The sequence below is a fragment of the Eschrichtius robustus genome, chromosome 13 (genome assembly GCF_028021215.1).
Source record: "Eschrichtius robustus isolate mEscRob2 chromosome 13, mEscRob2.pri, whole genome shotgun sequence".
NCBI classification, from domain to species: domain Eukaryota; kingdom Metazoa; phylum Chordata; class Mammalia; order Artiodactyla; family Eschrichtiidae; genus Eschrichtius; species Eschrichtius robustus.
Genome location: NC_090836.1, coordinates 87,646,628 through 87,663,192, shown reverse-complemented (window position 1 = coordinate 87,663,192; position 16,565 = coordinate 87,646,628). Strand labels below are relative to the sequence as shown.

Here is a 16,565-nt window from a genome sequence, read left to right as displayed (position 1 = left end):
CTTTATCATTATAATCATTATAAAATAATACACAAATCGGTTATCTTTTATGTTTGTTGTTTGTCTCTTCACAACTTGAATGGAAGCTTTATAACGGAAAATATCTTCGTCTGTTTTGTTCACTGATATATCCCAACCACCTTGCAGAGTGATCAGTACCTAGTAGGTGCTACATATACATTTGTGGCATAACTTGAATGAAAAGTAATTATATAAAAATATGAATGGTATTATACTGGATAATTTTAACTGAGCATTTACTACGTACCTGGCAATGTGTTTGTATCATCTCATCCAATGTTTCCAACAAATTTATGAAGCAGGTACCATAGTACCACCAAATTACAGCTGGAGAAACTGATGGTTAGAAATGTGAAAGTACATTTTATAAGGTCTCATAGCCAATATAATTAAGAACTTTGATTTAAACCCAAGAAGCCTGACTCCTGTGGACTCTATGCAAGCAGAACAATGTTGCTTGTATTTATTGATTTATTTATTGAGGTACTATTACTGAGATTCTGTGAGATGTCATTCAGGAAAGGAGGTTTTCCTGTGTAAATAATTTTGGCAACCACTGACCCAATGAAATCTTATGTTTGCAACTCTAAGCCTTGAGCAGATTTCCACGTGATTAAATTCTGTGGCATTTGAACTATCTCCCCCACCTCTTGTGATTAGTTATTTGGTTTTGCAGAAGGAAAGGTAAACAACTTTTGCAGTGTTAAAGACTTTCTTCTATTCTTATATTTAAAAAACAAAAGACAAAAAAAAAAAAAAAAAGAACTCCTCTTCCTCATCTCTTCTCCTTTCGTTGTGTTTTGCTCTGGTTTTGCGTGTTTGGTCTGTGCCAATTCCAGTGACTGCCCCCTTCATATACTTCCTTACACCTATTTTCTAGGAGAATGATATAAACCTGACCCACATTGAATCAAGACCTTCACGTTTAAAGAAAGATGAGTATGAATTTTTCACATATCTGGATAAACGCAGCATGCCCGCTCTGGCAAACATCATCAGAATCTTGAGGCATGACATTGGTGCCACTGTGCATGAGCTTTCCCGGGATAAGAAGAAAGACACAGGTAAGAGACAGGAATTTTGCAACACAGATGACCCTACATTCTCATCATAAAATAATGGCAAAAATAACCTCTACCCTGGAAGACCAGGATTAAGTGAGAGGATATAGGCTAGGGACACAGACGAGTACCTGGCATATTTAGACATTTAATAAATGTTCTTTTCCCCCTTCCTCAAGATAGTTGTTTCTTATATTAGTTGTCTTCTGCTGCAATTTTCATATATTTTTCATTCGTGGATTATTTTGCTCTCAATTTCCTAATTTCTAGAGGTAGCATGATTAGGGTATCCAGGGTGCTTTCTATATAAATATAATTTCAAGACAAATTCTTTAGTTATCTCCATTTCATCTCATAGCCTCTCCCCAAGTCCTTCTCATGACATGTCAATTCTGGAGCTGGAGATCCTTGGCTCCTTGTGCTTAGGTCTTTCACTGTCTCTCCATCTCTTCCACCAGATTACAAGCTCCTCGTGGGCAGGGAGAGTCTCTTACCTATGTTAATATCCTCAGCGTTTAGTACAGTGCTTAATACACAGCTCTCAGCAAATGCTTGTGAGTGAATGGCTAAACAGAGCAGTTGTCAAGACCTGCTCTGCCCCCTTATTTACTTACTGAAATTGCTACTGAGTCCAAACTTGTTCTGCTCGGGTCATATCAGGTCAATAAATCAGGAGATGTGTTGTTAGGGCAAGGAATAACGACTTTATTCAGAAAGCCGGCAGACGGAGAAGAGAGCAGACTAGTGTCTCAAAGAAGCATCTTACCTTATCAAAGAATTCAGGCCTTCTTTGATACTAAAAAGGTGAAAGGGTTTGTTTGTTGCAAACTTCTTGGTGCAGGAATCCTTTGTTCTTGCAGGTGTCCACACAGGTCAGGTCATGATATTCCTATAAACCTCCAACAAAACAAATACTATTCTCTGTTCTGCAACTAGTTATCCCTGTGTGTATGAACTCTTAAAGGTCAGAGCCCTGAGAATAGGCTATCCTGTATATTTCAGGCTATAGGCAACATTCTTTTACAAAATGTGCAAAGTCATCATGACTAAGCAGGAGCAACAGAGTACAAAGGTTAAAGTAAAAGAAACAGCTCTAATATGGAGTCAGATTTGTTCTTCCCTGTTACAAAATGTAATTGATGTGCCCTGGAGGGGAGTAGGGCAGTAGAGTGTAGGAATTAAGAGTATGGGCTTGGGGTTGGACAGGCTTCAGTTCAAGTCCTACTTTTTCCACTTATTGGCTTTGCGACCCTTGACAAGTCTGTTTAACTGCTCTGACCTCAATTTTTCATAGGGCTTTTGTAAGGATTAAATGAGATCTTCCATAGTCGGTGCTTAGAACAGTGCCCGGCTGGATAAATGGGAGTATGTGATGGTTGTTAAATTGATGAGCTGTGCTAATACATTATTATTAACTAAAGGCTATACATTAGGGGTCATGCTTTGTATTGTATAGTTCTGTTGGTTTTGATAAATGCATAATGTCATGTATCCACCATTACATCTCATGCAGAATGGTTGCAATGCCCTAAAAAGCTCCACCTGTTCATCCCTCCCTCCTTATCCCCTCCCCCGGGCAACCACTCATCTTTTTATTGTCTCCATGATTTTGACTTTTCCAGAATGTCATGCATTATGAATATGGAATCACAGAGAATATATCCTTTTTGGGCTGTTTTATTTTTACATTTAGCAAGGTTCCTCCATGCCTTTTTGTGACTCGATAGCTCATTTTTTGTAATTACTGAATAACGTTCTATTGTATAGATGTACCACATCTTGTTTATCCATGGGTAAGGCTGTTAAACATTCATGTGCAGGTTTTTCTGTGGACATAAGTTTTCGACTCATTTAAGTAAATACTTAGAAGTGTGATTGCTGAGATGAACTACTTTTTTCCTATATAATCAAAAATTGTTTTCTACTGTAAAATCAAAAGCTTTTTTTCTCGCCCAAACATTGAAGACTAGCTCAAGAGGATTTCAGGCTCTGTACCTGAAAATAGTATGTTAATAGGCAGAGATGCTTTAACATGAGACAAGACCCACCTCTTTGCATAGGCCATTGAAACATTTTCTAAAAGACACCTCCGAGGCCATCCTAGGAGACCTCTTCTCTTCCTGCTCGTGTCCTCCTGTGGTTGTAACCAAGACAAGGGAGTCCATCCTGGGCTTCTGCCTTTGCCAAGGGTAGACAGCAATGCACATGGTCTCCGGCCGCTGGGGGCGGGTACTTGGAACTCCTCCTCAGATTAACCCTCTCTGCCTTCCTTCCTCTTCCACCTCCCAAGTGAGCTGCTGCCCTGATGACGGCCTTCTCTTGCTTTTCCGGCCACCTGCTCCCCACAGGAGCCACAGGCCCTCAGGGCAAAGGGCCTGCCGAATCATGGGTGAAGCTCTGCCTCTGCTCAGAGCAGGTAGAGGCTGGGCCAGCTGGGGCCCTGGGGTAGGAAATCAAAGCAACTGATAGGCAGGCAGGCAGCGCCCTGGGGAGGCAGGGAAGATGCATAGGGATCAGCTGAAGGTCTGGCAGGCTGAACGGGAGGCTCCGAAATAGGATGTGGAAGACCAGTGAGGAGCCCAGACTCCGGAACCAGGATACACACTTGGTGTGACTTCGGGCAAATTACTGATCACCGCAGTCTGTCACTGTATCAGATGGGAGTACGAGTCTCTGCCTCACGGGATTAATGAAATAACACCAGTGGAGCGTTGAGAACAGCACCGAGCATGTTTAAGGGCTTAACAGAAGTTCTCTATTCTTAGCATTAGTATCCTTGTTATTATAAACTATGACCTGAGCACGGGAGCCACGAAAAGCCAGCCTGTGCACAACTACTTTTTCAGAGATTCTGGGAACTAGAAAATGACCTCGTAGGCCAGGCAGCCCAACAGACTCCTTAATTCTTCATCATAAAAAATGAAGGCCGTGACTTGCCTTAAGGCGCAGAGTGAATTCTGTGCGGTTGTGGGCAAGCGGGTGTCTAACGCTGCTCTGTGCCTGGCACCGCGCTTGGAGCTGGAAGGAGAGAGAGTCGGAACGGCCTGTCCTTCGTGAGCTCATGGGCTGGCGAGGATGACGGGACAGCCAGGTGAATACAGAAGAGGGGCGGGTGCTGTGATGGAGACGCGGCTGGTGGAATTGGGCCTCTTCTCCACTGTTAACTCTGAGGACCCAGCAAGCGTGAAAGTGAAAAAGCCAACGTTCTGACACAGAGGCACCCCGTCATCAGTGTGGGGCTCATCGGAGGTGGAACGTGGCACAGGGTTGATTCCCTGGCGGGGCTCAAAATGGCAGGGCGTTGACGTTTAACGTTGGATCGATATTTTACCTAGTGAGGAAACAACTGCTCGGACTAACCCTTTAAAGCAACACGTGTTTCTCGACCCTTATTTCTTTGGATGGTTGGTCACCCTGTCGCATATTGGCTGCCACTCCCTGACACGGTTTCCTGACCTTCACGTCCACGTAACGGACCGGCTGCTCTGGAACAGCCCAGCTTTGCACCTGCCGAGAGACACGGGCCCTTTGGGTTTCTGGGGGTAGTTTTTTGTGAACTGGAATCTGGGCCCAGAAACAGATCTTTTTAGGGGAAACAACCATCCCTTTGCAGAGTTGTTCTTTCCGTCGAACTCCACGGCAGGATGATTAGAAGAAGAAAAGCATCATCATAGGTCTGAACCTTTGATTCTTTCACTTGACAAAATGCCCTTTCTATTGAGGGGCTCAGATCTCAGGGGCGAGTCTGACAGCAGGTTGAAGGGGAGAGATCTGAACCCCTCAAATCAATTAGGCTAAACCACTTTCCATTCTAGTTTTCAAACGTTCAAAAGGCCGTGTGGGCGCTAGAAAATGAAAGTTTTCAGTTTCTTAATTGCTAAAGTTCCCCACCCAAAACAGCTTAAGGGAAGGCTAATTATGGTGACATGTTAAAGAAACCCCAACCTTCTAAAATGCCTCCTAGAGAAGCTGATGGGAGTTTAATAGGATTTTAATCCAGAGAGTCTTTTGAATACTTGAGGTCTATTCTCCTGCTCCCCTCTCTCCTGATGACCTCAAATCCTTCTTCAACCCAACATGAAAGAGCATTAATATCTTCCATCGATCAATCTACTAATCCTTTTACCTTTCCCTTTGAGTCTTCTGCATGACATTACATTGAGCGGGGGTGGGGGTGGGGGCGGGGGGGGGATGGAAAATTCCTACATGGAGCCAGATTGCAGCCAGGAGAAGCAGATGGACAAAATGACTTGACTAGACAGAGGTGTAGGATCATTACCTTTTGAGAAATGTATCTGTTTGGCGTTATTTTCCAAGAGCTGTTGGCCATCGAGTAGATTTCGTTCATGCTGTGGTGATTGTAAGGGTCTTGCTGTGGGAACAAAGGGAGTCCAGACTGCCAGGACAACTGTAATTTTCTGTGGGGAGTAGAAAGGCTATTTATTTATTTATTCATCTCTCTATCTACTACCTATATCTAGCCTAGGGGCTCTTATGATTTTATTTGTCGTCTTATTTGGATTAATTCCTGAAGCAATGATTTAAGTGGAGAAGACAAAGATTTAATTGTGAGAAGACAAAGTAACATCATTATATTTATTCCTTCCCTCATATACGCCCCTCTCCCCTCCCAGCCCTCTTGAGTTTTTCCCTTTTCTGCTTCAACATTGCTGTCGTGAAAGGCAGTGCCATGATAAGCCTGAAGTTTCAGATCCATCGTGGGAGGAGGAAGGATAGGGTTCCTCGGAGGAGACTGAAAAGCCCCTGGGGTTTTGGGCAAAATGGTACATGTGCACCTGCATGCATATGTTTTAGGAGAGAAGATTTTCAAAAGGGTCATTGTTCCCAAAGAATTGAGACCCTGTAGAGAGAAGCTGCTTAGGGCAGGAGGGGGTCCAGATGGTTTTCCCCATTTCCGTCACCTGTGCCTGCTTTTCCTCTCTCCCTCTGCTCCTCTGTTCTGTTTCCATCATCTTTCCTTTGTCCCCCTCCTCACTTCCAAACCTCCTCCCATGCGTTTCACTCAGCCCCAAGTGTGCCTCAGGGCTGTAGATGTTCGTGGCCCTGGGCCTGCAGGAGACTCAGGGTCTGCATGTTTGTAAAGACACACAGGATTGATTGACAGCCTTTTCCAGTCTTCTGGGATGCTTGCTGCCTGTGTTGATGTTGCCGGAAGTCCTCTGGCAGCTGAGGATGGGACTTTTGTTTCCACTCTGCCTCATTGAGACAAGCAGACCCGCAGCTGAGAGGATAAGCCCACTGAGGGGAAGGTGGCATCAACCCTGCAGCTGGAATCTGGTCCAGGGCTTGCTCCTTCACGATCTGTCAGAGGCAGCTCTATTCACGGGCAAGGGAAGATCCCGAGTAAATGCTGTTTCTGTAGCCAGTCTGTTTACCAGGTCGCAGGGCTTCAAGCTGAGGAAGATCATAAGATTATAAGCAGGCTTTCATTCGAACAGGAATTCTTTATTTGCATGCCAAATCCAAATGATTTTCCCCTTAGGTTGTCTCATTTAAGCTTTATAACAGTCAACTCAGATAGCTAGGGCAACAGATAACATGATTCTCATTCTCAACATTAGGAAGTGAGACAGTGGTACACTTGAACCGTGGTGTGGATTTTGTAGTCTTCACTTTTCCAGTTCAGTTCCAGGACTGTAGTTGTTTTGGCCAAGTTGCTCGCCCTCTGTAGGCCTAGCTTTTCTCATCTGTAAAATGAAAATATCTGTGTGCCAGTGCGGTTGTGTGGATTCTGTGATATACTTTGCACAATGTGCCTGGCATAAAGGATCCATGCAAAATGGTCAGTAATCTTGTCCCTGAGTCTTTTCTAAGGATACCCGGTGAATCTTACGGTTGAGGCAAAGACAGAATCCCCAAACTCCTGATCTTTGGTAAAGAAAGGCCACCATGATGTGCTTTTTGGATGGTGAAAATTACAAATAGTTAGACTGAGAACACCTTTTCTGTCTGTGACAGGTGTGTTCCCTCAATTGAAGGGGTAATAAAGGAATATGAGATGATTTTAACTGAATGTCAAGTTGCCATTCGTGCTGGATTGAGGGAGTATCCTAGCAAGTCAAAAAGAGCAATTAATTTAGAGTCGAGAGCCAGGATTTGGATTCCTATTCTGTACACTGCCAGCTAGGTTTGAATCCCATCTGACTCCCTGCCAGCTGGGAGACCTCTTTACCTCTCCTTCCTCATCTGTAAAATAGACCTAAGACCCACTTGGCCACTTTCTAGGGCTCGTGGGGTCTTCGTGCAAGACACTCTGTGTGTTAAGGTGTTTGATGGATTGAGTTGAATAGGCCCTTGATCTTATTCCTCCCTAAGCCTCGGTAAGGGGGGAGCTTTATGATCTATAACCTCAGCTTAATGTCAGACTATTCACCACCACCAGCTCCATGGGGTGGACGCTGGCCAGGCTAATAAAAATATAGGGAGTTGGTGGCAGTCACCCCCTCACTGGGGCCAGCCTCACCTAGCCGCCAGGGAGATAACTTGCTCTGTGGGATGATGTGAGGGGCCCTGGGAATGGTATCTCATTCCCAAAGATGACTTCCTGTGAACATGGTTTGGATGCTTGACATTATCCCCTTGGCCATGTGTTATATTGGAAATAGCACTGGTCTAGGAAACAGCTTCACATTCAGATTTCCTGCTTTTTCCCTCCCTCCTTCCCTTTTCCCCCCTCCCTTTTTTTCCTTCTCTTCTTCCTTCTTCCTTACCACTCTGACAACATCCATTGCCCAAAGCAGTAACCTCTTTCTTGTATTCATCCTCTTTGAAATATTTGTAGCATTTGACGCCATTTTCCCCCTAGAATTCTCTTTTTCCATAGTATTTTATGAATTACGTGGCTCTTACTTATTAAAATCCTGACGATTGGGGTTTTCTTCCTTTTTCTCTTACTACTCCTTCTCAAAAACCAGAGTCTGCTTTACCACCTTCTTCTCTTTCATTCACATTTATGCCCTGATTCGGTTGATCATTCATTCATGCAACTCGTATTTATTGAGCAACCATTCAGTGGCAGCCACATGGAGGGATGCAGCAGGGAAAACAACACACGTGGTGCCTTGACTCACATGTCTCATGGTCTAGGAGGTAGTTGCTGTTTGGCCATGTCTATGCAGGGATAGGGAAGTGGGCGTGTGTCAGGAGCACCTAGGAGATACACTGAAGTCATTCTTGGGCATGGTGGGGAGAGGGGGAGCAGGGCCAAGGAGGGGCTCCTGGAGGAGGACAGACATATGGAAAAGGCTTTAGATGCATTCTGTTTGATCCAATGGAGGTTGACTGTAACTCTGGCTGTAAGCAGCCAGTAATCAGATCTCAGGGCAATGTGAGCGCTCAGAAAACAGAATTCAGTATTTGGGAATATGGTGGACAACCTGCCAGCAGGTAAGTTTATAAGATAAGTGACATCTTAAAAAGGCTATTAGGAGGATCTCTAGGTTAGATTGGTGATCGGAATAAATGCCCTTTTCTTTACTCATTATTTCCCTTGTATCTTTCACTCATTCCATCCATTTATTCATTTCCACACCATTTCACTCTTTACTTCCTGCTAGGTTCCTTTTATTCATCTGGTTCTCATTCTCATTTTGACATGTGGACGGAGAGATCAAATGCTTTGCCGGGGCTGTCAGTGATAAAAGTGGGCCCTGGCCTACCACGCCTCCGCTCCATCCAGGAGGCAGGGACCAGCTTGGCTCCATCAGCCAGCGTTTGGCTCACCCGTTCTTGCCAAGACCTTCCTGAAGGGCATTCCTTCTTCAAAAAGAAAATGGAAGCTCCTTAAAAGAGAAAACTAACCCCCTCAGAAGTCTTCATCTGTTGTGATCAGCACAACAAAGTCTTCTCTGCCCAGCTGGAGGCCATCGGAGGCTTCGGAGGGGACATCCAGGAGCCTGGGAAGAAGGGGTGCAAAACACCCTTCTATTTTGGGCCTAGGAAGCCGAGGATTTATGGCTCTCCCTGAGACAGCCTGGAGACAGAAGTCTGGGGCAAGCCTGGGTGCCTTGTTGGCGACACCCTGGGGCTGGTGAACGGAGGGAGGGGGTTAGATAGGACCCAGGCTGCACCTTGAACTGCTATAAATTTAATGGGCCAGTTCTGACCCGCTGGCCGGGAAGCAGGCTCCAGCCAGGCCTGGGGGCTGCGGAAGGCTTTTGCTCAGAAGCACCCCTGAGCCAGCCGCCTCTCGGCGCCCAGGCTGAGCAGTTGACCCCGACTTAATGAGACCACGACGTGGGTGTCCAGGGCCAGCTCTCCCTCGGGCTGCTTCCCTTGGAGCCAAATCAATATTTATTAATGATCCGCACCCCGCCCCCACCCCGGATGTTTCTCTCTTCACAGAGGGCCTCTGTCGCACCAGCCTGCCCAAGCCATTCGTTAATTGCGGAGCCCCGCAGCCCGAGAGACCGTGGTGGGGGGCTCACAGGGGCCAGCCCACCGCGGCTGTATTTGCAAAGGTCATTAATGAGCTAATCTGATTTAACTTTTCAAAACAGAGGCCTGGGTCGCTGGGGTCAGTCTCGATTCCCGGCTTTGTGAGTGAGACTGGGTGGGAGGGGAAGGGCCTGTGAGTGTCACTGAAGAAGAGAAAGGAAATGTGAAGGTATCTTTGAGGAACCATGTGTGTTAAATAGTTACCTCCCCTAAAGCCAGGGGGGCTCGGGATGGAAGGTGGTGAGGACCCAGGGCTGTCCTAGGGAGTTTCTTCAAGCCCCTCTCAATTCCTGTGTTAGTTTGTCATCTCCTTCCCCTCTCCAGGCAGGAGAACAGAAATCTGAAGTCAAGGGCCCCTCACCTGCACCTTATTCTAAACCAGCCTAGCACATTCAGCGCACAAGTTCAGTGCACAAGCTACAGAGTTCGGATTCCCACCCAGCCGGTGCTGTGATCTTGAACAAGTCGCTTCATCTGTCTGAGCCTCAGTTTGCTTATCAGTAAGGCGGAAATAATCGCGTCTACCCCCCTAGGGTTACTCTGAGAATTAAAACAGACAATGGAAGTAAAGTGCTTAGTGCAGCATCTGATGTATGGGAAGCTCACAAAAAATGTAACTTTAAAGGAAAAAAAAGTAACTGTAACTTTGGGGCTGGGGAAATTGGAAGAGCCCAGGTGTCGAGGATGGAGACACAAGTATGAGCCCTGCCCCTGCCACCAGTGGCCTGCGGAAACTTACTTAACCAGACAAGTGTCCCTGGGACTTTTTTTGGAGAGGTTCAAGTGTAATGATGACACAGGTCTACCTACTGGGGGTCAGTGGCTTCTCATCCTAACCGAAGAGTAGGTGAGCGCTTGGCTGCCGCACCTGTTTCACAGATGAGAAGCCAGAGACTCAGGAATCGAGGAACTTTCTCTGTGGGAGGGATGGGTAGGAAAGAAACTTGAACGCAGACCTACCGGCTTCCAGTCGGTTCTCTGCAGTCTCCTGCCTTTAGCACTTGTGGTCCCCACCCTGTTTTGCTACACAGCCCTGCTCAGCTGGGCCTCTTCCCCAGGCAGTGAGCCATGGCAGGACCTTGGTCCCTCCCTGACCCCCCAACACCCAGAACTTGCCTCTCCTGGGTCTCATTTCCTTAAGCCTGCTCATCCCTGCTCCCCAGGCTGACAGCTGGTGAACTACGTCTCTTAATGGTCAAGCCCAGCCTGGGTCCTCTTTTCTACCGCAGAGGCTGTACCCAAGGGCCTCCGGGAGACGACACCTTAACCTCACGTGAGGTCTGGGGAGGGGATGGGGGAACCGATTCGAAGTTAGGACTGGACTGCTGCCCGGAGAAAGTGTGTACCAGGCCCATCCGCCCTTATTACCTGGCTTTCTCTAATGATAATCATGATCACGATAGTGATAATAATACCAAATACTCATAATGGTCCCGCTCTGTGCCAAGCACTGTGCTAGTCGTGCCTTAGCTCATTTAATCCTCACACACTCTGAAGTACATCCTCTTATTATAGCCATTTTACAGATAGGAACCTGGGAAACAAAGGGGTTAAGTAATTTGCACAAAGTCTCAATGTCTCAAAGTAGCAGAGGTGAGATTTGGCCCCAGACAGTCTGGCTCCAGAGTCTGTGTGACTAGCCGCGAAGCTTTGCCACTTCTCTAGCCTGCTCTGTTCTGGGCCTTTTCTGGATGATGATGGGGCCCAGAAGCCACTGAAGGCCCCTTGACTTGGGTGAGCGCCCCGTGGCCTCGCAGTGCCCCCTGGGGTCCCCTGACAGTCTCCCTGACTAGGTCCTGGGGCTTGCTAAGCTGCTTCGACCTTTGCCTTCTCTTTGCCAAGACTTGAATCCTTGGAGTTTTTGCAGCCCTCTCAAGTTCTCTGATATTTTTTTCCACCAAGAGGTCTGAACCAAGACATGTGGCCCAACTACAAAGTGTTTTCCCTTTGGAGGAGAGAAGAAAAAAAAAAAAAAAGTCAGCCAGAGCTGAAAATATGCTGGTTCTGCTGCCCTCTGGCGTTCAGTTGGGAGCCGGCCAGCACACCCAGCTCTGAACCAAGGCAGGGACAACAAAGCTTCTCTCTGGAGTAGAGCCTTGTTTCTTGGGTGAGAGAAAGGGAAATGGTGGGGGCCATGCATTTTGGATGCTGAAGAAATGCAGTGGCTCTACTTCCAGAAACAAGCGAGGCTGACACATTAATTGACTGGAAGTATCAATATATTTTCATGTGTCCTCTGGCCAGCCTCAGTCCTCCACAGTTGGAATATGAAACCCAAAAGGGACTGCAGCAGCTAGTGAATCCCCCAGCTCGAATTTTATACAAGGGGAAACTGAGGCCCAAGATCAGGAATCCTGTTAACGTCAGAGCCGGATTGAGAAGGAGCTTCTAACTCCAGTCTCCCTTCTTTCCTCCTCTTCCCCCTCCGCCCCCTCTCCCTTCTCCCCCTCTTTCCTCTTCTCCTCTTCCTCCTCCTCCTTTTTCTTCTTCATCATCATCATCATTAAACTTTTTCCCATCCTAATTGTTAACACCGATTGAGCACTTACTGTGTGGGCCGGTCACTCTGCTAAGATGTGTCCCATTTCCTATAGCATTTAATGTATGCAATGATGGCAATAATAGGGAATGACAGTTTTAATCCATTTTGTGGCTAAAGAAACTAAGGCTCTGAGAGATAAAGTACTCACTCAGTTACACAACAGAATAAGTGGTTGACTTCCTAGCCTTGCTGAAAGACTTTCTACTCTGCTCCCTGCACTATATTAACGGCAGAGTAAAAGGAAAAAAAAAAATCCCTGGAGCTTGCAGGTGAATAATACTAGTACAGACGTACCTCTTCTATTGTGCTTTGCTTTACTGTGCTTCACAGATTCTGTGTTTCTTACAAATGGAAGGTTTGTGGCGCCCTGTGTCAAGCAAGTCTATCGGTGCCATTTTCCCAACAGCATTGGCTCACTTCCTGTCTCTGCGTCCCAATTTGGTAATTCTCACAATATTTCAAACTTTTTCATGATTGTATTTGTTATGGTGCTCTGAGATCAGTGATATTTGCTATCACTGCTATGACTCACTGAAGGCTCAGATGATGGTTTTTTTAGCAATAAAGCATTTTTTATTTAAGGTATGTACATTGTTTTTTCATGCATAATGCTATTGCACACTTAATAGACTACAGTATGATGTAAACATAACTCTTCTATGTACTGGGAAACCACAAATTCACGTGACTCACTTTATTGTGCTATTCTCTTTACTGTGGTGGTCTGGAGCCGAACCCACAATATTTCCAACATGAGTCTGTATTTACTAGGTACCAGACACTGTTCTCAACAAATCACACATATTAACTCTTTTAAAGTTATGTTGTTTCTATAAAGTATACTTTATTATCCCCACTTTACTTATGGGAAGACTGAGGCACAAAGAGGAATAATTTGTCCTGGGTGCCACAGAGGGTAAATATAGAGACAGCATTCAAGCCTAGGCTGTGTGGCTCTGTTATCCAGGCCCTTAACCATGACCAGTCTGTGCCTCCCTGAGGCAAATAGGGAACCAGATCTGGGACAGATCTAGGAACAGGCTCTGGCTATTACAGTCCCCTTGAGCCATGGCAAGGTCGTGTCATGTCTCTAGGACCCTCACCCTGGGGTCTGGAGCCACAGGATGTTATATAAAATAGTATCCCCATCTCCTTGCACTGCTTTGTTCTTCTTCAGGAACTTCCCGCCATTGTTATATATTTAAATTTATTTATTGTTTATTCCTTGTCACCCTCACTAGAATATAAGCGCAACAGGCATGAAGACTCCACCGTATTCACCTCTCAACGTCCAGTGCCTGGTAGTAGTGGATGCTCAGTACGTAATCATGGAAATGCCTTTGGCAGTGCCAACGGCCGCCCCGCCCCCCCAAGTCAGAAAGGGGTGCAGCAGGAAAGGGCTGGCTTGCCCTATTTCTGGGGGCAGCTGTTATTGCCAGAATTATGGATAATTTTTAGGCAAAAGAGAGACTATGAACGAGTGGGGACGGGCAGCCTTGGAAGTGAGGTGACAGGGCGGCAACATGCTAGAGAACCAGGAAGGGTCTTGGAGGAGATCCCGAGTCCTGGCTGACTGCAATAGGATGTCCTTCCTCAAGCCCTTCCAAACTCGGGTAGGGAATGGACCCCATTTTCAGTGCTGACAACAGAGGTCCATTGTGCAAGGGAAGGCACTGGATTCAGGGAGAAAGAAAAGCTTGAGGAGAATTCAGGTGACGAAGTGGGAAGTCAGGTCCCATGCTAGGTGAGCAGAACATGGTGCTGAGTCATCCCAGACTCCAAAGTCTAGCCTTTGGGACCGCAGAGGTCCATGAAGAGACTTACCCTCCCCGTTCCTCAGTTTCCTCTTCTGTGAAATGGGGATAATAATAACACCTACCTCATGGGCCTGTTAGGAGGATTGGGTGAGGTACGGTATGTAAAGTGTTTAGGACAGTGCCTGGCACGCAGCAAGAGCTATGTAAGCATTAGCTGGAATTACTACGTCTGTTCCCATTATTACCATCATAGGGAGCCCACCTTGAGAAGTGGGCTGGTTTTAGGGGCATGGAAGCCTTCAGGTGGGAAACTGTAAAGACAATCAGGCCGTCAGGCTCCAGCCCTCACAACCACTGTTCTCCCCACCCCCATACCTGGCAGGACAGATTTTGCGGTCCAGACCTGAGACCACAGAGTCATCCAAGCCCGAGTTTCAATCCTGAATCCACTGTTTCCTGGCAGTGTGTGTATTTGGGTTTGTCACTTAACCTCTCTGTGTCTCAGTTTTCTCATTTATAATATGGGGGGACCAACAGTACCCACCAATAGTACAAATACTAAGTAAAGTATTTAGAATGATACTCAGTGTTAGTTTTTATTATTAACAGAAAGCTTAGCATCTCAGATCTATGGAAACGAGGCTCTAAATGGACCGTGATTACTGCTATTCAGATAAGCATCTTCTTTTGGTGGAATGCAGCTGATTCCTGTCTGATGCCGTTTTTTGTAGACCGTGGAAGACAGTTCCCCACTCTGGCCACTAGATGGCACGCATGTTCTTTCCTGCCCCACCGGAGCAGGGCCAGAATCAGAAAAAACGTGCAAGAGATGGAAAGCTACCTTTTGTGGGCCAGACACTCGGCTGCACCCTTTGCCTGCATTCTCATTTACACCCCGCAACAATCCCCAGATTAAAGGAGATATTTCACCAAAAATGCTAAGCACAGTGCCTGGCACATGGTAAGGTCTCAAAAAATGTTTGGGATGCTTTCCATTGTTGTTGCTGCTATTCTCATTTTTACGGAGTTGGGACTGAGACACAGAGAAGATGAATAGGCAGCTGGGACCTAGATTCTAAGCCAGACCTAACTGGCTGTAAGTTCAGCATCTTTTCCCCTAAACTTTCCTCCCTCCTTCCCCTCCATGCACCTAGAACTACAGTGCACTCCTGGTTCCTGACTTCTTGGAATTTACAGTGCAAAATGTCCTCGTCTCTGTTCATTCTTAGGATGGTTCCACTCCCAGTGAGTCTTCTTTCTTGAAGGCCACATACACTTAGGAGCTACCACCTGCTCTTTGCCCTGGGGTCCCTCTGCAGGACCCAGTCACTGTGGGTCACACAACGCAGACCCCATCTTCTCTCCCACTATGCTGCTGCTTCAGAACAAGCTCACAGATTGTTAGGTGCTGCAAGCCATCGTCAAACTGCCGGACTGCATTCATTCTATGTCACCAGTGGCTTTCAAATTGGCTTTGGCATCAAACGGTTTTACCGGGGTCCCTGGGGGCCCTTGGGAGGGAGACTCATGATAGGAAGATGGGGTCATGAGAAGAGAGCTCATGGGCTCACCTGTGCTTACAGTAGAACAGCTCTGTTTTACCTAATTTATATTCCGGAATATACCTGAAACACATATTACATGAAATATTCTGCTGCTACAGTAAACCATCAAAAACCACTCCACTAGGCCACGACAGGTGGAAAGGAGAGGAATTTTGAGATAATTCAGAGAAAATTTCCAGGAAAGAGAGTATGTTTAGGAATGTGTTTTCAAATTAGTTTCCAAGGTGCTAAGTGAAATAAGGCAGACAGAAAAAAAAAAAAAAATGTTAAATACCGCATGGTATCACATCTAGGTGGAATCGTCAAAAAGAAAAAAGGTAAACTCATAGAAACAGAGAGTAGATAACTGGTTGCCAGGGGCTTAAGGGTCGGGAAATAGGGAGAGGTTGGTAAAAGCGTACAAACTTTCAGCTATAAGATGACTAAGGTCTGAGGATCTAATGTAAAACATAATGACTATAGTCGATAACACTGTATTGCATCAATGAAATTTGCAAAGAGAGTAGAATCCTCCCCCCACAAAAGATAAATATGTGAGGTGATGCATGTGAATGGGGAGAATCCTTTCACCATGTATATGTCTATCAAATCCCCATGATATATGCTTAAAATACCTTAAATTTTTGTTGATTATACTTCAGTAAAGTTGAATAAGCAAATAAGTAAATAAAATTAGTTTCCAAGGAAAATAAGATTTGACTTTCGGGGGTTATCTGGGACCCCACTTGCCACCACCATGGACTTTAATTGGAGCTGGTCCCAAGCTTCTGATCTCGGTGAGGCCTTTGGCCGTGTCCTGCCAATCTGCTGCTCAGGACTTTGCCCTTTCTGTGTTGCAGTGCCCTGGTTCCCAAGAACCATTCAAGAGCTCGACAAATTTGCCAATCAGATTCTCAGCTATGGAGCGGAACTGGATGCAGACCACCCCGTGAGTGCATGGCCCCTCTGATGAGATTCTATTAGTACCTGCCCTCCCGCACCAGACTCCCCTCTCTTCCTTTGGAGCAATGTGTCTTTGTTTGCTTCTACAACAAACATTTATTGAGTGCCCACTTAGACATCTTCAGCATCATCGTTATCATGGTTACTATTGTTGAAGCAAATACAGATCATTATCCACATCCAGAAACTGTTGTTTATGTATCATATATGTATGTAAGTG

The 16,565-nt window shown here is 46.0% G+C and overlaps 1 protein-coding gene across 1 annotated transcript in view; it reads left to right on the top strand.

The window, feature by feature from the left end:
* The window catches only part of PAH (phenylalanine hydroxylase), a 72,336-nt gene that overhangs the window by 20,294 nt on the left and 35,477 nt on the right, over positions 1 to 16,565 (top strand). The window contains exons 3-4 of the mRNA XM_068562152.1: positions 902 to 1,085; positions 16,243 to 16,331. Of these exons, the coding sequence (XP_068418253.1) occupies positions 902 to 1,085; positions 16,243 to 16,331 (273 nt within the window). The remainder of the gene's footprint in view (positions 1 to 901; positions 1,086 to 16,242; positions 16,332 to 16,565) is intronic.